This window comes from Myxocyprinus asiaticus, chromosome 12, assembly GCF_019703515.2.
Source record: "Myxocyprinus asiaticus isolate MX2 ecotype Aquarium Trade chromosome 12, UBuf_Myxa_2, whole genome shotgun sequence".
Lineage (NCBI taxonomy): Eukaryota > Metazoa > Chordata > Actinopteri > Cypriniformes > Catostomidae > Myxocyprinus > Myxocyprinus asiaticus.
Genome location: NC_059355.1, coordinates 39,742,609 through 39,761,064, shown reverse-complemented (window position 1 = coordinate 39,761,064; position 18,456 = coordinate 39,742,609). Strand labels below are relative to the sequence as shown.

At 37.8% G+C, this 18,456-nt stretch overlaps 1 protein-coding gene across 14 annotated transcripts in view; it reads left to right on the top strand.

The window, feature by feature from the left end:
- Positions 1–18,456, top strand: part of LOC127449108 (forkhead box protein P1-B) — a 258,227-nt gene that overhangs the window by 223,571 nt on the left and 16,200 nt on the right. For all 14 annotated transcript variants that reach the window (XR_007898662.1, XM_051712289.1, XM_051712285.1 and 11 more), the window contains 3 exons: positions 8,061–8,168; positions 13,948–14,035; positions 14,798–14,881. Coding sequence is in view for 13 of the 14 variants with exons in the window: in XM_051712289.1 (XP_051568249.1) it covers positions 8,061–8,168; positions 13,948–14,035; positions 14,798–14,881 (280 nt within the window). In the remaining variant the exon portion in view is untranslated. The remainder of the gene's footprint in view (positions 1–8,060; positions 8,169–13,947; positions 14,036–14,797; positions 14,882–18,456) is intronic.

Sequence of the window (18,456 nt, the reverse complement as noted above, 5' to 3'; positions counted from 1 at the left end):
CAACATATCGTTATGAAAGCAATGAGAATGAAAACACATTTAGTGCTGCAAAACAAGCTCTTGCTGAAGGTAAAGGGAGGGTTCACATACATGTGTATCTCTTTTTTCTATCAGTGTAGGCCAGATTTGAGACCATGACAGGTTTGATCAACATCTCCTGCAGGGTTATTTATAAACTGGTCATGATGTCACTGATGCAGTGGGTCTTATATGCTATAGTAACCAGTTGAGGTATTGTAAAAGTAGGTTGTATCTAAATGGAAGAAAGTCACTTCATTTTCCTTTTCTACATGCTGAATATAAGCTTAGAGTTTGATGTTTCAGTGTTGCTAATGGAGCAACACTAATAATGCATTAAAAACATATTGTACACAATATTTCCCATTAGTTGGTGAAATAGTCCATTAAACTATTTTTATTATTAATTATTTAATACTATTTTCAGTATTAAATTGCATTCAGTATTGTGTTCTATCTCTCTTTTTCCCTCTCTGAAGAGTAACAATCTATCTCCTGAAGTACACAAACAACCAGTGCTTTTGTGGCATGCCTGGCTTGAAACACTCTAAACGACATGTTTGAAAGCTCTCTGTTTCCCTTCCTGCCTCTTTCTCCGTCAGAGATTAAAAAGATGTCAACAGCAGTTTAGCACCTATGCTGTGAAGAAGGCATTTTGTAGACTGAATATACACCCAGTATCTCAGATCTGTCAGACAACGTGAGCAGGGGATCACTTTTTTCAGCTTTGTTTAAAGAGAGAATTATGACTGGAAATTCATCCAGTCATTACTGTTCAAACGCAAAGGCAAATTATAGAGACAGTGCTAATAGCTTAGGGTTTGATGTGTAGCATTATTGTTAGTACGGTTTCATTAGCAAATCGGAACATCGATTTCTGCCATTTTCAATGTGCTGGACCCACTTTTTGCTTGAAATCCAAGGGGTTGAGTGGGAGAAACGAATATGTCGACTCATCCACACACAAACGTTAACAAACGTTTAATTGATGTGGTTTTCCCAAGTCCCTTATGTCGTGAAACAGGCGGGCCGCCGCACACTGATGGACTCGCTCTGCTTTAGCTCTCTCAGATTGGTTTACCGCCAGGGTCTTAAGCACTGCTCAGGCCGTTTCATGTGTCATATAAAATCTGGCCAGTCGCTGCGACGCCTGCAACTAAAACCTTAAGTGCATCCACCGGCATCATTCATTGTCTTTTCACTTCCGTCTTAGGAAGGAGATAGAAACTCAATCACTTTGTACATGTTAAGACGTGAAGCCCCCATGCTTTTAGCAGCTTCCATCGGCTCCCACTGGTGCCAGCACAGAGACATCCACTGCATGCACACCCAAATAGGATAAAAGCCTTCGACGTGTCAGTCCACCTGACCCATCAGCACACAGATAAGGGACGAAAGCCCTTTATGAACCTGTGTTAACCTTTGGAAGGTGATTTAAATTAATTTAAATTGAGGGGTTAGAAGTAGAGTTCTGCTACCCAACCCAAGCACAATGTGACCCAACAAACTTCTGAGTTCAAGTCAGGTTTTCATGTACAACCTTGGGTATTAACTAGGGCTTTCAGTTGATTAAAATTATTAATTGAATTAATTATATGATATGCTGGTTAATTTATCAAATTCATCGCAATTAATAGCATATATCAATATTTGCTGAGAAAAGCCCCCAAATAATGAATAATTCAGTTTATAATGATTAAATTTTTATAAATAATTATACATAAAATACATATAATAAATATAATAATTCTGATAATTAAAATGCATTACAGATTTGCAACTTTACCATAAGATTTAACGTTGCTGAAAATTAAGTTTCACTGAAAGGCAGCATGAGTCTTGGCTTTAATAGATATGCACAGGGGCGGACTGGCCATAGGGAGACCCGGGACTTTTCCCAGTGGGCCGGCCACGAAACGGGGCCGAACGGGCCGCAATAAGCTAAAACAGGCCGCATAACGGCACTGCGTCAGTTCACTCGGCAGCCATCTTTAGAACGCTCCCTGGGAGCTATTTTTCTATGTGCCAGTGTAGCTCCTGTCTACTTGAAAGGGGAAAGACCGAAATCTCCAAAACAGTTGGTCAAGATTACGATCAAAGAACATAAATCAGCAGTAAAATCTGACTACACTGGTATCATAAATTGTGCTTCTTTACCTAAGATTACGAAAAAAAATAAAAAATTTTTGTCTTGTATAGCTAATGAGCATGCGCATTCTCGAGTTGGTTGATAGGTGATGTCTGTATCTAAAAGGTGATCGGCTCTTTTACCTGAAGGCAGGACTTCCTTTCTACATCTGTTGATTGCTGGTGATCATTGGGCGTTCCAATTTTTCCCATTCATTTTAATAGAAGTGACCCGTCTCTGCTAAAGAGTCTCCGGGCTTGCAAACCACACAAACCTAAACACCTCCTAAAGTATAGTGCATGATTGTTCACTTCCTAATAACTGTTGTGAAGCATAGGCTGCAGCCAGCAGACGCGTCTCTATCCCTTGCCTGTACATGTGTCTGAAATTGAGGCACGTAAGCACTTTAAAATATGCCAAATATATACACAATTAACAAGCAAAATCTAAAAAATTGTAATTAAGGTCTAATCAAATGATCCTCTGGAGAGCACACTCCAAAAACTTGCCTATATTTCAGATTTACGCATTTCAATTTCATAACAAAATTCCATGAAATTTAAACAAAATTAAATGAAAACATTATTTTATAAATTAAAGTTTTATAAAGCTTAGTTCAATTTGATGGAATTTTGTTATGAATTTTGTTTGTTTGAGTGAATTAAATTCTATCCATTTATCAACCTAAATAATGTTCAAGACAACTTCGCTTATATTCATTAACAAAACACAGCAAACGGTAGTAAGCCGCTGTACTCACAATTAGAACAACTGAACAAACCAAGAGCTGGTGTTAAAACTCTTGTCTTGAGGACCACATCTCTCCACTTATGCTTGCACTTTTTAGTTACATCATTAACATCATTCATTCATCCTTATCCTAGGTAAAATTATTTTCTTAAATCAATTTCCTTGTTTTAGCCTTTGAGCCTCTGAGCTCTGACTGAATTACATGGCAGAAAACATTTTTCTAATTAAGAAGAGAGCAGTCAATTGGCCAGACAGTGTAACTCTTGTCCCCACCGTCCACCTGAAATGTTCAATTACTCTCTACAAATAGTTTAAGGATTAATTTGATTTATTTAATTTATTTTACAATTGAGTTGAATATTTAGGCTTGCAAAAAAAAGTAAAACACATTTAAATGATAATAACTAAATTATAAAAATTGGTTCAAATACAACATACTGACAGAGGGGGCACAGTGGTCGGACTGAGGCGCCGACCCGGCATAGACATGCAGCTAGATTTGCACTTACTGCCCCCTGCTGAAAACATGAAGGTGGTACTTCAAGCTTTAATTGCTCAATTCTTTCTTAGACATTATTGAATTTAGATGGAAAGCAAATTCAGACTTTTGCTTGAGTCTCCCGTTTCTCAGATTTTCTCCTGAGAATAACAAAACAAAACCTCTAATCTCTAATGTCTCCTCTAGAGATTCAGAAACGACTTCACATTTGCCAAGATACTGTCTGCAATCAAAACTCAAACATTTCTAAAGTTCTTCAGATAACAAATTATTTGAGCTATGATTTCCACATTCATTTTATATCTCTGTGCTCTTACTTTGTTAACAATTGTCTCATTACTGTCTATTTTTATTTGACACAATGCTGATTCTTACATAAAACTGTGAGCTCCAATAAGTCTTATGAGCTATGAAAGTGCAATCTCAGAGCAATAAAGATATCCTCAAATATAGAAACAACTTACATTCCAGCAGTTTGAGGCCTTTTCATTGATAGGGAAAGAGTGTCGCCCAGTTTGAGTCACCCCACTTCTCTCTTTTTTTCTCCCAGAATCCCTCAGGAATGCTACACTTAGGGGGAAAAAACACCCAGACAATTTGTTTTAAAGAGATAAATAATCAGATTTGCCCCCCTAAATAAGCCCCTTAACCTCTCTTTTAATTGATCTTCAGCTCTGCAAATGATAATTAAAACATTTTGGGGGGGTTGTGAGGGGAGCGCATAGTTAGGGGGACACAGTAGAGGATTGAGTCGGGGGTCTGGGGATTTGCCACTAGACTTTGAGGAGGAGCGTTCCTTTGATTTCTCTTCACATGAAGACATGAGGGAGATTAATAGTGTTGTGACAAAGTGCTCAGTTCCTGTCTGAGCTCAGGTCTGGCTCTCCAGATGTCAGACCTCTTCTTCATCGTTAGCTGTGGAGCGGTGATACTTCGGCGCTCGGTGCGTGATAATACGATCCTAAAACATAATGTAATGAAAGATGATATGACGGAGCAACGCTGGCTCACAGAAAAGCATTTAGGTGATCAGTTGAAGAGAGTATCAAGCATTTAAGTGCACATGCATTGTTGCTTGCAATGTATCTTAGGACTGAGCGATATATATATATATATAAGATCTTAATATTTTTAGCCTTTTGATGATATTCAATAAACATTCATCTTGATATTTATCTTTTTGCTCTAAAATGGTTTAAAAAAAAAATGTATTTTGTTTTTATTATTTTTTTTTTTATAAGAGGAAACATTATTTGAACCAAACAGCCATTGTAGCCAAGTGGATTTAAAATGTTTAGGGCAAGAAGTACAATACGAATAATTTTTTTTAAATGAGCAAAAAGTATTGTGATATTGCATTGTTTTAATTTATATGCACCAATATTACAACATTTTTTACTAAAACATTTTGGTAGCACTTTACAATAAGGTTGTATTTGATAACAACATGAGTTTACATGAACTAACAATAAATTATATTAATCTTAATTTTATTAATCTTGGTTAATATTAATGCTCATACATTTTTACCTTTAAAGTCATATACGTTAACATTAGTGAGAACAGTTTACATAAAGGTTCCCTTTGTTAACATTAGTTAACTACTTAACATGAACTAACAATGAACATTTGTATTTTTATAAACAAACATTAACCAAGGATAGTAAATGCTGTAAAATATATTGTTTATTGTAAGTTAATAATAGCTAATGTTAGCTGATTACCACATTAGTTAAGGCGTTAAGAATTAACAATGAACAAATTAATAAATGCAGTTAAAAATTGTTCATGATAAAGCATTAACTAATGTTAACGAATATAACCTTATTGTAAAGTGTTATGAACATTTTAATATATGAAAAATGAAACGCTGAGATTCCAAGAACATTTTAGAGCAACGATGCAAATGAATCACAAATCAGAGTTAGTTATCAAATTGATTCATGGAAATGATTTAATGCCATTTTTACTACTGAACTTTAAATCAGAGATGCTGTTAAAAGCGTATAAGATGCTCGTGTACTAGCAGGTCACATGAAAAGGAAGGATCTTGAAACTAGTCTAATGACACACTATTTTGAAAATTTGATGGCTGAACAAAAAGCCTGTTAATATAATTGTGAACACGTTATGAATATTAAATATAGCGTTTTTGTTTTTTGTTTTTACTTGTCATTTTTTTCTACTTCACCTTGAATTCTGCCTTATAATCATATTTCCTCTGAATACTTTTCAGTTCATAAGGTAATTTGAGATTCGTTGTTGAATACTGGTGAGGTTACCCCACAGACAAGAAAACAGCTTTGACTCTTTTTATTTATTGGAATGAGGTCAGCCTCGAAAGAAACCCCCAGAGTCTGTCAGTCTTTATCTATGGCGTCAATTTTGTCGTTTACCACCGTTAGACATTCATTGTTCTCAACGAGCATTGTTTCCTGAGTCAAAAGTTCCTAAACTTTTCACAATTCAACCTTTTGTTAATACTGCTTTAACCGATGTCTTTTTGCGATTTAAACAAAGCAAGGCTGTCTTAAAATTGCACCACTCATGGAGTACTTAAAAAAATAAAAAATAAATAAATAAAATAAAAAAAACATTTCGTAAGAAAAAATTCAGGTCAAAAGTTTTGAAACACTTACTCATTCTTTATTATAATTCTTTTTTTTTTTTTTTTTTTTTTTCACATTTTAGAATAATAGTAAAGTCATCAAAACTATGGAATAACATAAATGGAACTATGGGAATTATGTTGTGACTAAACAAAATCCAAAATAAATCAAAACTGTGTTATATTTTAGCATCTTCAAAGTAGTCACCCTTTGCCTAGAATTTGCTGACATGTACTCTTGACATTTTATCAACCAACTTCTTGAGGTATCACCCTGGGATGCTTTTTAAAAGGAGTTCCCATCTATGTTGGGCACTTATTGGCTGCTTTTCTTTATTATTTGGTCCAAGTCATCAATTTCAAAAAACAATTATTTTTTTTTTTTATTACATTTTTGTTTTATAATGAAATAAATTAATATGGTGGCACAATTATATTTTTGTCTACAAAAGACATGGAGAATCATGAGAAACATTTCAGTCAAGTGTTTCAAAACATTTGACCGGTAGTGTGTGTTTGTGTGTGTATATATATATATATATAATTTATTTATTTATTTATTTAAGGTTGTGTTATATAAATATTGTATTTCATAAACGTTGCATGTTACACTTGTGGTTTTACAGTTTTATATGGTTTAATATTGGTCTCATCTTATATTGAACTAGATCTTGTTCTGCCTGCAATTTCTCATGGGAGGTTGTACTTAAAAGTTTGGAAATCATAATTACAACATGAGATGTATTCTAGGGATTTTGGTAAAACGCAATGGACATGATGGGCAATTTTATGTTTCTCTCTTTTTAACTTCAACAAAGACAGATATTTATTTATTTATTTATTTTTGTGCTGCCACACAGAATGATGGGAAATGCAGTTGCAGCATAAGCGAGTCACCTCATAAATTGGCTAAATGAGTCGCATTTTAGTACTGCAAATTTTCATCAACGGTACACAAAATGCGAACACCTAAATTGTTGTTAAAACAATTAAATTGTACAGTCAGCATTTACAGTTACAATTTATTATGATAAATACCAATTAGCTCTCGCCATAATTCAGTAAATGACAGAAATGTTTCTCTCTAGCAATTACGATCTTGTGATGGCATTCATTTGCGCTCATCTTATAAATATTACTATTCTGACATGTCTTGGAAGCAGCTAATTTAACAAAACATTCTCTCTAAGGTCAAGTCAACATGTATTCGTTTTTATCAACATTGGAACAGCCTTTTCCTCCACTGAAAATAGAGCATTTTGAAAACGCTCTCCATAATGGCATACTTTGGAAAATGATGACGTGAGGAAACTGAAAATGGATTAGTGTGGACATGGCCTAAGTACTATGTTCCCATCTCTAGAACTCTGTAGGTCATCTGTAGATAAAACCGCACCTTTGAATTTGAGGAAAATATGCGGATCTTAACTCCTTAGCTTTATTTGTGACTGAATTCTAGCTCGCTCAGTCTAGAGAGTGCTGAATTGGACTGTTGACGATTCTGTGCAGGCGGATAAATTGATAACAGGTGGAGTGTGTTTACTGTTTGCGCTTGGCTGGAGCAGGCTAGATGGATTTGGATGCTTCCTGTTGTGGGAAACACTTGTTGCTCCAGGTGCACTGCAGGGGCCACAGTCTCACGCTGCCTTGATCAAAGTGTTCCTCCCTGCGCTATCGAGGAGACCCATAATTGGCTATTGATTGGCCAGCACTTGGCAGTTAGATTCTTGATTGGCTGACAAATCCAACTATGCTGAAAGTAGAGATCACATGGCTGTGCTGATCACGCACTTCCTGTAAAGGTCAGGGGTTGTGTGATAGTCAGTGCTGTGTCAATAAAACAATATGCTTCTATGAATTTTTGTTCCAAAGGGGAAGATTTCTTCATCAAATGTCACATTTTAGTGGATAACCCATTAATATTACTTAAAGTTTTAGGCTGTTATGGAGATTAATTACTCTTTAGCCTCTTTAATAAAAGTGCAGTGATGCGTGAATATGTTGTGTAAAATTAGCAGCCCTGATAAAACAGTGTTGTCTCTCTTTGTTTCTTATAGTTCAATGTTGGAAGATCATTCCCCTCACAGTCACCCGCTTTATGGTCACGGTGTCTGCAAATGGCCAGGATGTGAAGCCGTGTTTGAAGACTTTCAGTCATTCCTAAAGTAAGTACTACAGACACTCTTATTTATAAAATGGAATCAGTGTAGGAGTCTTAAAGGGGCACTTCAGCCAAAAATGACAGTTTTGAACAAAATGGAGAACACAAAAGGAGATGTTAGTCTCAATCACTATTTACTTCAATGCATTTTCATACAATTAAAAATTTTTTTTTCATACAATGGAAGGGAATGGTGAAAGAAAGTCATACAGGTTTGGGACAATATGAGGGTAAGCAAATGATGACAATTTTCGTTTTTTTCTATCCCTTTAATGGAATTTTGGTTGTTATTGGAATTCTAATTCGGATCCAATCCAAAAGGAAATAGGAATTTTCTTATTGAATTCCAACCTAATGCAAATCTAGATCTTTTAGCACATATAGTTCCCAATAGGACTACTATGATTACCGATTGGATAAAATGTATTATCCAATGGGAGTCTAACCAATCAGTTTTCCAAAGTATACGATAATGGATAGTGTTTTCTGAATTGCTCAATTTTCAGTGAAGGAAACCCCTTTTCAAGTGTTGATGGGAGGTGGAAACGCAGCTAAATGTATGTGTTTTGAAACAAAGACATATTAATGTGGATGTGGCCTAAGAATCAAATAAGAATAAAAAAATAAAAATAAATCCTGTAGGAATTCTGGTTCGTCCTATTGGATCTTATTTGATTCTCAAAGGATTCTTATCTGATCCCATTAGGATCATTGGGAACCATGGATCCTAAGATCTAATTCTTGTTTTGTGTTAGGTTGGAATCCTATGAGAATTGATAGGATCCTTCAGGATTGGTTCCAAATTACAATTCCATATCCATTCCCATGCATAATCCCAATAGGAATCCTGTTCACATTCCTTTAGGAATTTTTGACACCATTACACCTGCACTCTCGTGAAGATTAACCCAGACAAACACAGTTCCATCAGTGTTTTTCAATCTCTGGTCTCTTTCCCTTTTTTTTTTCCCTTTGACATAATTTCCCCTCTCTGTGTGAGCTGGGTTCTTGACGTGGGTGTGCAGTCTGCTGCGCTGTGCCCGTTCTCTGTGGTGTGGTTTTCTTCAGGGTTCCGTACTGCCTGTGATAACTGCGGTCCCCATGGTGATTTCTGACACTTCGTCCCAAAACAAACAAGCAAGGATGTTTAACTACAGTGGCCCACATTCTGCGAGTACAGCGGGTTTGCCCTTGTCTGTCTTTTTACGGACAGGGAGTAAAAAGAGCTTCTGGTCATTTGTCTCTTTCTCTGTCAGACTCTCTCTCTTCTTTCTTGCTTTTGTAAAGTTATTATTGGCGCTATATAGTTATATACAGTATGTATGTATATGTGTGTATATATATATATATATATATATATATATATATATATATATATATATATATAACTATTTAATATATCAAATAGGTTTCCTTTTAACATTTTTGGGGGCATCTGCCTTGTATTTGACATATAGTGGGTAGAGTAAAGGTAAAGGGATTGGGATGGGGATCCTGCATCACCCACATGAGCATGCAGTGTCTGGAGCCAGTGCACAAAGCACTTCACCACTGATTCCAGTGGCTGTTCACCTGCACACTGTGCAATGCATACAGTGAATCAACTCTGACTGCTCCATGCTGTCTCTAAAGTCCACTCTAAAATAGCCAACACACTACACCATACTCCCTAAATAACACCCAATCCAAAGACCAGAGCAAAGGTGCACAGTTTACACTGTGTGTACACTCTGATCCCTGCTCTGAGGAAGACCACTTAATCTCCACTCTGTTTGTGTATATGTGAGATGAGATGATGAGAACATGTGCTGTGTGGCAGCAGATCAGTTAGTGTGTGTCAGTCTGGATTAGGCCTACTCTAAACAAGATGTAACACTGTTCCATTATCCCAGGTTCAAACTAAAAAACAAGCCCGGAACCGAGAGCCACAAACCCGAGAGTGAAAACCAGTAGTAATCATAGCTACAGCTGCACTCCTACTCTTTATTTCATTTCACTGTTGTTTAAAAAAAAAAAAAAGATTATTTTCCACCTCCGTTTCTTGTAGCTCGTGTTTCAGGCAGCGGGCTCTTCATGCCAGTTTATTTGAAGTTGTTTAAAACCGTCCCAGGCACTGTAAACACTCTTGCAGATTACTTTGCAGATAATGACATAATCTATCTTGGATCTGCGTTTACCTGTGGAGACAAATAAAGAAATGCATTCGCTTTGTCCACTGGGAGCATAGAAAGAAAGTTGCTGGAGCAAGATTGGCAGTGTATCTAAATGCTGTCCAGAAACTAAACCGCAGATCTGTGTTACAGTATGTTTTTGGTTCGCTTCATTTTCTTTTATTCTATCGGCCAAAACCATGATTCATCATTTGTTTATTGAGAAATTTGCATTTTAAGATCATAAAAAGAGAGAGTGAGTTAGAGAGAGAAGTGCTTTCCCTTTAAAAGCACCCAAATACACTGTTTATACAAGTGTTTTTTTTTTTTATCATGGCAACGTCTTGTTTACTTTTCTTGCCTGCCCTAAACTGCTTGGAACATGTTGAGAAAACATTTGGAGATGCTCCACAAAGCCGTATTTGTGAAAGCGAGGCTAGGTGAGAGTTCAGCTGGTGCTCGGAAGGTGTTAACCATCCATACACTAAACATTTCCACATGTACTGTACACCCTCCACCCGACTGCCTGAAGAATCTCAATCTGAAATCAGGGAGTAAATTAGCTGGATGATAAGCGTTCTCTGGGTAGCTGGAGATGGGTGCTATGTTGCAAAGAAAAGGTGCGAGATGCGTGCAAACGTCACATGGATCTCCGTTGCCCAAGCCAACGTCAATAACCGATGACGTGCGGTGGTGTTGTTTTAAACCATGCGGCTGTTTATTATGTCTTTAAAAGAAAACATTGCATACATTGTCGTGCTGGACGATAACTATTTCAATAAATAAAAAAGGAAGAGGTGGTAAATGATGTGTGTTTTTACAGTGGGTTAGGAAGGGTGGGGCAAATGTTTATAGAACAGCTTGGGTACTTTTACAAGAGGTCAGGGCTTCTACGACCTGGGACGTTTGAAAGGTCAAGCTCAGTGATGCTGCCATGTAGTGCAGTGCATTTCTCTTGAAATACACTAGGATAACCTGTGCACGTGCATCCACATTGTCTATTTAACTTAGTAAAATTCCTGTTCCTTTATGATTTGAATACAGTTGGAGGAAGTTTGTATAGTATTAGTCGTAGGACTGGTTTCTGATTACAGTTGCATTGCGTATGTGTCGCGTTATTGTGCATGCAATCCCATCCTGGAAACTGTGTATTTACCCATCAAAGACCAGCAGTATAAGTAAATAAAATCTATAGATAAGCAGAATTATTTCATGTAAAGGAATAGTTTACCCAAAAATGCACACGGATATTGCATGTTTGGGAATGAACAATACGAGTTTGCCATCGTTCTGATAGGAAGGCCTAGAGCAGGGGTGTCAAACTCAGTTCCTGGAGGGCCGCAGCCCTGCAGAGTTTAGTTCCAGCCCTGCTCCAAAATTCCTCCTTGTAATCTTCAAGCACTCCTGAAGACCTTGATTAGCTGCTTCAGGTGTGTTTAATTAGGGTTGGAGCTAAACCCTGCTGTATTGTGGCCCTCCAGGAACTGAGTTTGACACCCCTGGCCTAGAGCATCATTAAAACCTTTGCTTAAGGACAACTAGCTTCAATGAGATGCAAAATGCTGACTGTTTAAGTAATGTCTATTGAACTTGTTTTATTGTGGCCATTTACATTAGGGCCTGTCATCCTGCCAGAAAGCTTTTAAAAACAGCCTTCGTTTGAAGTCCAGAAAGTGACACATGCCAACGCTGATAGCCTCTCCCGACGTCAATTCTGCCGTTCTCCCGAACTCCTCTTGTCCAGACACTCTTCCGAGAGGCTGCATTAAGGGCCATTTGAATATTTCATTTCCTATTAATTATGCACTGTGACTCTACATGTCATTAGATGGAAAGGAGGAGGAAAGAAAAAAAGAGAAACGTCCACCGTAACAAAGGATGAAAAGAGGAAGCAGGGAGCCATGAAGTGTGAATTCCAAAGCATGTCACGTCCAGCCGCGTTCATTGAAAATGCAGACCGTTTGCCTAGACGTCCTTTACCTACTTTATCTTTTCACAAATGAAAACTGGGTGGTTGTTTTGAAATGTTTACATGATCCCTTTTCAACCTTCGGCGACTTCAAAAGCAATTTAGTTTTAGTTGATTAATGTTGGAATCCAAAATAGACACAAAATATATTTTAAACAAGGTTTGGATTTATTGTTGCCACGTTAAAACACTTGGAGTCTCTAATCCTTTTGTTATTTTTACGATGCGATCAATTCAAAGTATCTTTCAAAGTGTGTCAACATTCAAAAAGACTTGTGATATTTATATGGTCATTTTGAAGGAAAACAGAGTCCGTTTCCATGTACAGTACGTTTAGGTCATTTCCCTTTTCAAGGTTGAGTGCTCCGCTTCCGAAGTAAAACCATGCTCTCTGTCATAAGTGTTGTCGAGTGTGTTCCATAACGCATGTATTTTCACCGTGCTCCTACGTTGTCTTTATTCTTAATAATGGCGCCACTGCCATCATGTCACGTCACATCTTTAAATTTATTAGGCCATCAGTATCAGCTCCGGCTCCCCTTGTCTCGGCCCCTTGCTCAGGTTCGGGTGCGACTTTGATTTGCGGAGCACTTCGAAAACGCTATTCTTTCATCAACGCTACTGTTCCGTTCCACCAGCCCCCCTGGCTGGTGACAGTGACCTACATGGTCAGCGAAGATGCAATGTAATTTATGATATATATAATATATTGGATCCATTAGCGGGCATAATGAAGTAGTAAAATGAAAGGGTATTTGAGAAATCAGTTCAAACATCCTGCACGGATTATGATTAAATGATTAATGAAATGCCCCTGCATAAGCATTTTCGAACCATAATTCATGCGAGGGCTGATAAAAATCCTCCAATCATATTTCCTTCACTCGTAAGCCTTATCTCCACCATTTTATATAAATCACTGCAAAAAAGGGAGAGGTAAAAAAAAGGAAAGCTTGGCCCGCTTTGCCGAGGCCAGCTACTTATTTAGATTAGTTATAAATGTGCGGGGGATAGGGGAAAAAAGGAGAGATCTTGACGGTATAAAATAATCATGCATAATTATATTCATAATTCAAGTTTATGACAGATTTAATCTCTTTTCTCCTTGTTGTCCTTTGCATTTTTCCTCCTGGCTTCATTTGAGTTCTCTTAATCTAGATGATATAATTAACTGGAGAAGCCACCAAAAATAAGAGGAATCCATTTAGTTTAAAAGCTGGGAGCACATCCGACGATTTATAATATCCTTTTTCACCTGAGTTTGGCAATGCACTTCTCCCATCTGTTCAACTTCAGTTTTTTACCATCGAAACGGCCACTTCATGAATTATGCATGAGTTATTTAAAGAGTGCTTCTATTTCCGGTAATGCAAAGATCTCGTCAGAGAGCACTTTTCATTTGTGTTTGGGGAAACATTTGATATTTTGGATGTGTGAAAATGGCTTTATTTACTTTTATTCTTTTTAGGATGCATGTATCCCAGGCTATTTTCACTTTTCCAAAATGGAGAAATAAATGACTGCCCTGCAGAATGTGCAGATAATGTAATTCAATATTTTGCCATGAAAGTTTTATAAAATGTTTAATAGACGGCTGTAAAATATGGTGCTAAAACAAAGGCTGCTCTCTCTCTCTCTCTCTCTCTCTCTCTCTCTCTCTGTAGACATCTGAATAATGAACATGCATTAGATGACAGGAGTACGGCACAGTGTCGGGTACAGATGCAAGTAGTTCAGCAGCTGGAACTGCAGGTAACATCTAATTTCCTCTCATCATCCCTTCTTCATCTCCTTTTCTGGTTCTTTGCCACTTTTTTCTTCTTCTACAACCCCCCCCCCCCCCCCTCTCTCTCTCTCGCTCCAAATAGTGGCTCAGAGATAGAAGAGGGAGGGATAAAAAATGAAATTATTTTGTACATTTGTGAGTAACCAGTCATTAAAAATGTGTTATGTACGCATGACAGCCAGGCAAAGATATATGGATTTCCCTGGGGCTAACTCCACAAGATAATTACATTTCCAATTTTCCTGGGTTTTAAAGTCGTTTATGACTTTTAACTATTTGGCACCACAATAAAACACTTTGTAAAAAAACAAAAAAAACAAAAAAAAAAAACAGGCAGTAACAATGGTGAGTGTGCTACCAGTCATTTCAATTAATTGATCAGCTAATGTTGTTGATTTTGTTGCATTGCGTGTAAATACACATTTTTCATGGCTAATTCTCAATGAATGGCTTTAGTGGTCATAGAGCCGTGATGGAGGCCTGTGGCTTGTGTATTCATTGTCATTGACTGCTAAACTAATCTCAGTAACGTGAAGTTCAAGGGCAGATTTTTGTTTTCTAAATATACAGTATGTCCTCAGTAAACATGCACATTTCGATTGTCCTCCCTCAAGGGGTTATTTGTTCCTCTACTGATATCTGTAAGAATATTTGTAATAAAAATGCAGGTGAAAACAATAATGTCTGAATCCTTTGTCATTTTTTATGTCCCTTTTTTCTCATTACAGTTAGCGAAAGATAAAGAGCGTCTCCAAGCCATGATGACTCATCTGCATGTGAAGTCTACAGAGCCCAAACCCAACCCACAGCCAGTGAGTAGCACTTCTGTCATCTTTCTATCTCTGTCTATCTTTTGCTCCCCTTATCTTTTCTATCTCTCTTTTCCCACATTCCTACATTAGTGAGAATTTCAAGTAATGTGGGAACATGCTTTAGGTTACAGCTGTTCATAAAGTGTTTGCAAACTTAGAGATATAGCCAAATTATTTTCAATTGTTCATGAAAATAGCCCTTTGCAGTGTAGTACCCATGTGGTTGGCATTTACCATATCCACTACAGTCATTTTTATTACTGTTCAGATATTAAAAATTAGTATGGGATCTCCTTCAAATAATGTCAGAAACTTTTAGAATCTTTTTGTTTGGTTACTTTTTATGACAATTGTGGTTAATGCGAAGTAACCACAGTTTTAGTATAGTAACAATAACTGAAGTATTTAGCTGGAAATATGGTTGCCAAGTGTTCATAAAGGGTACCAAAGTTTCTTTCCTTGCCACACTTTGTGGGGTAGATTTTTCAGTCAAACTCTCTTCTCTTTAGTTTCCTGAGCATGCTGATCATTTATTTACTGCTCAGAGGCCCAGTGGTGCTCAGGAGCCTGAGAGAGTGTCCCAAGATAGCTGCTGACAATAGTTCATTCACTGGAGCTTTGCCTCTGTCACACGCTGATTGTTTGGATTAGCCTTCGTACAGACGGTCTGACACAGGAACGTTTGTGTCTGAGATGCTGATAGTGTTGTCAGGCTGCTACCACACCCCTCGGGATTGAGGTGCAGTGGCGTGCAATGGAGGGAAGGACCCTTACAAATAAACTACATTGTATAGCTACATCAGAGGCCAGTACTGTATAAGAGTATACAGTATGTTTTAATGTGAGGGGCCATTATTGTTTTTTTCATCATGAATATTTTTTAGAACAGACTTGCATTTTGAGGAAAGGGATGGTCACAATACACCTCGTGCTCTATTCACTCCCATTCAAACGCATCCGAATGCAGCAGAGCAGAAACGCAAGCTCATGCAGAGTAATTTCATATGGCGCTGTGTACCAAAGTTCAAGCTTGGTGAACTCTGAACCGTGAGTTTGTATGACAAAAAGGACACGTGACCAATAGGAGACCGAAACGTCACACACTGACCACTTGGCTTAATTCAAAGGATACATATTTTAAAGCTGCGAGATTTATTGTTGCAGGAAAGTAAGTAGACAATATATTTGAACATTTCTGATATAATATTATTTGTTATTTGTGATTTGCTATTTACGTACACTGGAAGACCTTCCACGTGACATATCCTGGTTCGTTGTGTTCTCCGAAAAAATTTGTGTGCTGAATGCCCTGTGTGAACCTCCCCTTAATTTCAAAGTTGTCACAGACTTTGAACTTTGGCAAGTAATTGCAAAATGTAGTTATGTTTACAGATGTGATTAAAATTCCTACAAGTTCTTCAAGTTCGATTAAATCAAAGGTTGTTGTTTTTTCTAGAACAAAGTGCCTTTATTTTTTGATTGTGAGCCTATTTACCGTTTTACATATAAAATGCCCTTTTATCTTGACCCAATGATATTCATGTTTATCAACAGCTTGTTTTTGAAGTGAAAATTTACCTCAGGCTACGGTTCTTTATGCATTTGTGTGTGCCCGCACGCACGCGTGTTCTCACAAGTGTTTACAAAAGAAGGTGTCACTAAGCGTTCTCGTCAGCATTTTGACCTTTTCATTGTCTATAATTAAACGCCAGATTTTTTTAGTTGTTTGTTTAGTTTTTTTTAGCAGCTTGTCTTTCGTTTACCCATGGCAGTTTGGCAATTCAAAGCCAGCATAATTAGATCACCAATTACCATTTAATTATTTTCTGTCTGAAGTCTTATTTGGCAGGCAAGCTGGAGAGCACCCACATGGTATGAGAAACAAAAGGATGGCCATTCCCCACCTGTCTGCCCAATTGTGGAGGCTACTCACTGATTGAGGAATATGGATAACAAAGCTCACTGATGCGCACAGTTGCATACAGTAAATCCATACTATTCAAAACCTTTTGGCCAAAACTGAGACCCCTTTTTGTATATCCTTTCGACCGTGCATGTTTATGCATGATAGTTTGTAAAAGCAGGTTAATAGTTCACCTCTGTGGATGCTGCGCAGTGATATACACAGTAGCAAGGTAAACAGGGTATATTGTGTATTTTCGTATGTCTGGAATGCTGTATTGACCAATTAGCATCCAGGACCAGAACTATCAGTTGTATTATGTAAATTTAGCACAGTGAGGCTCAGGAGAAACCAATTAACCAACAAACAATTACCCAAAAAGGTTAGATAGGCATAAAGACAATGGCACGTCAAGGATGAAGCCTCTGTCAGCAGCAGCCCCCAGATTTCTTTATTATGTACCTGTCTATCAAATGCAGCATCTCTATGGTAATGACCGTTAATAGGGTGTGTGGTAATTGCATGGCCTGTGTCATATCCGCGTAGCAGGGGGTTAGATGTTAAACATTGTCTGTTGGTTTTCACTCGCCTTGCACCCGTCTGCACTATCAGCGGCGCTATTATAGTGGAGAATTAGACATCTGATACCTCCAAAGCAATTGATGGCCTTGACATTTCATTAATTTGCTCACACAGTCTGTAGGCGATCGTGGCATGCTGCAAAAACCCACTTCCTCATGCAATCCACTCTGTTTGTCTGTCCATTTTTCACTGTCCCACCCTCCCTCATCGCAGACCTCACAAAAGTCATGTTTAATTTCGAAACATGGCCTCCTTTGGCAAATTAGCAATTAGAACAATTTGGTGGGGGAAACATGTATATGTGTCATTAGTTTTCCCCATCGCCCACAAATTAATAGCTGGAGCATCGGGTCAGGCCCGCATTTTCCACTCCAGTAGAAGAGGAAATCTGATGCTGCTGAAAGCAAGTCTGCACCTTTTGGCACTTGCTGGTTTATTAGTTTACCTTATAGCCATTATTACTAGTCCCCCATCTCTTGCCACTTGATAAGGGAGGAAGAAACTATTTCTCTTGAAGAACCATCTTACGCCAGAACCATCGTTCTGATGAGGGTCATTCAGTTGCAATGTTTAATCGGGGTATCACCCCCATAAGTAGCCACTAATTAGGGTCCTTAGAATACAATTTGAGCCTGTAATTAGTGTAGATTGACCTCTCTCTGTCTGTGGCTTATTAGGACCTCTTAGGTTTTGGTGAGAAACTCTTAGTCAGCTAGCAGGACTGATACTGCCGACCAAGTGCAAGAGAGAGAGAGCAAGCGATTCTGGGAGCATGCCAGCACACGAGAAAAAAACAAAAAAAAACAAAACTGGAACTTACTACAGTAAAGAAAATTACTACGTATTGAATACTGCACAGTATGTACTTGTAACACAGCCTCACAGGCAGAAGGGAAGGAGAACACAGGGAAACGAGATTTCCAGACTCAGGTATGCGTTTTAATTGGCCACCTCAGTGCTTTACAATTTCATAAACTCATCAGTCTCACAGGCACGGAGTTATTTAAACACATCAGCTTCACAGGCATATAGTTACTTAAACACTTCAGCTTCACAAACACAATAGATTAAACACAACAGCTCCTGTAGC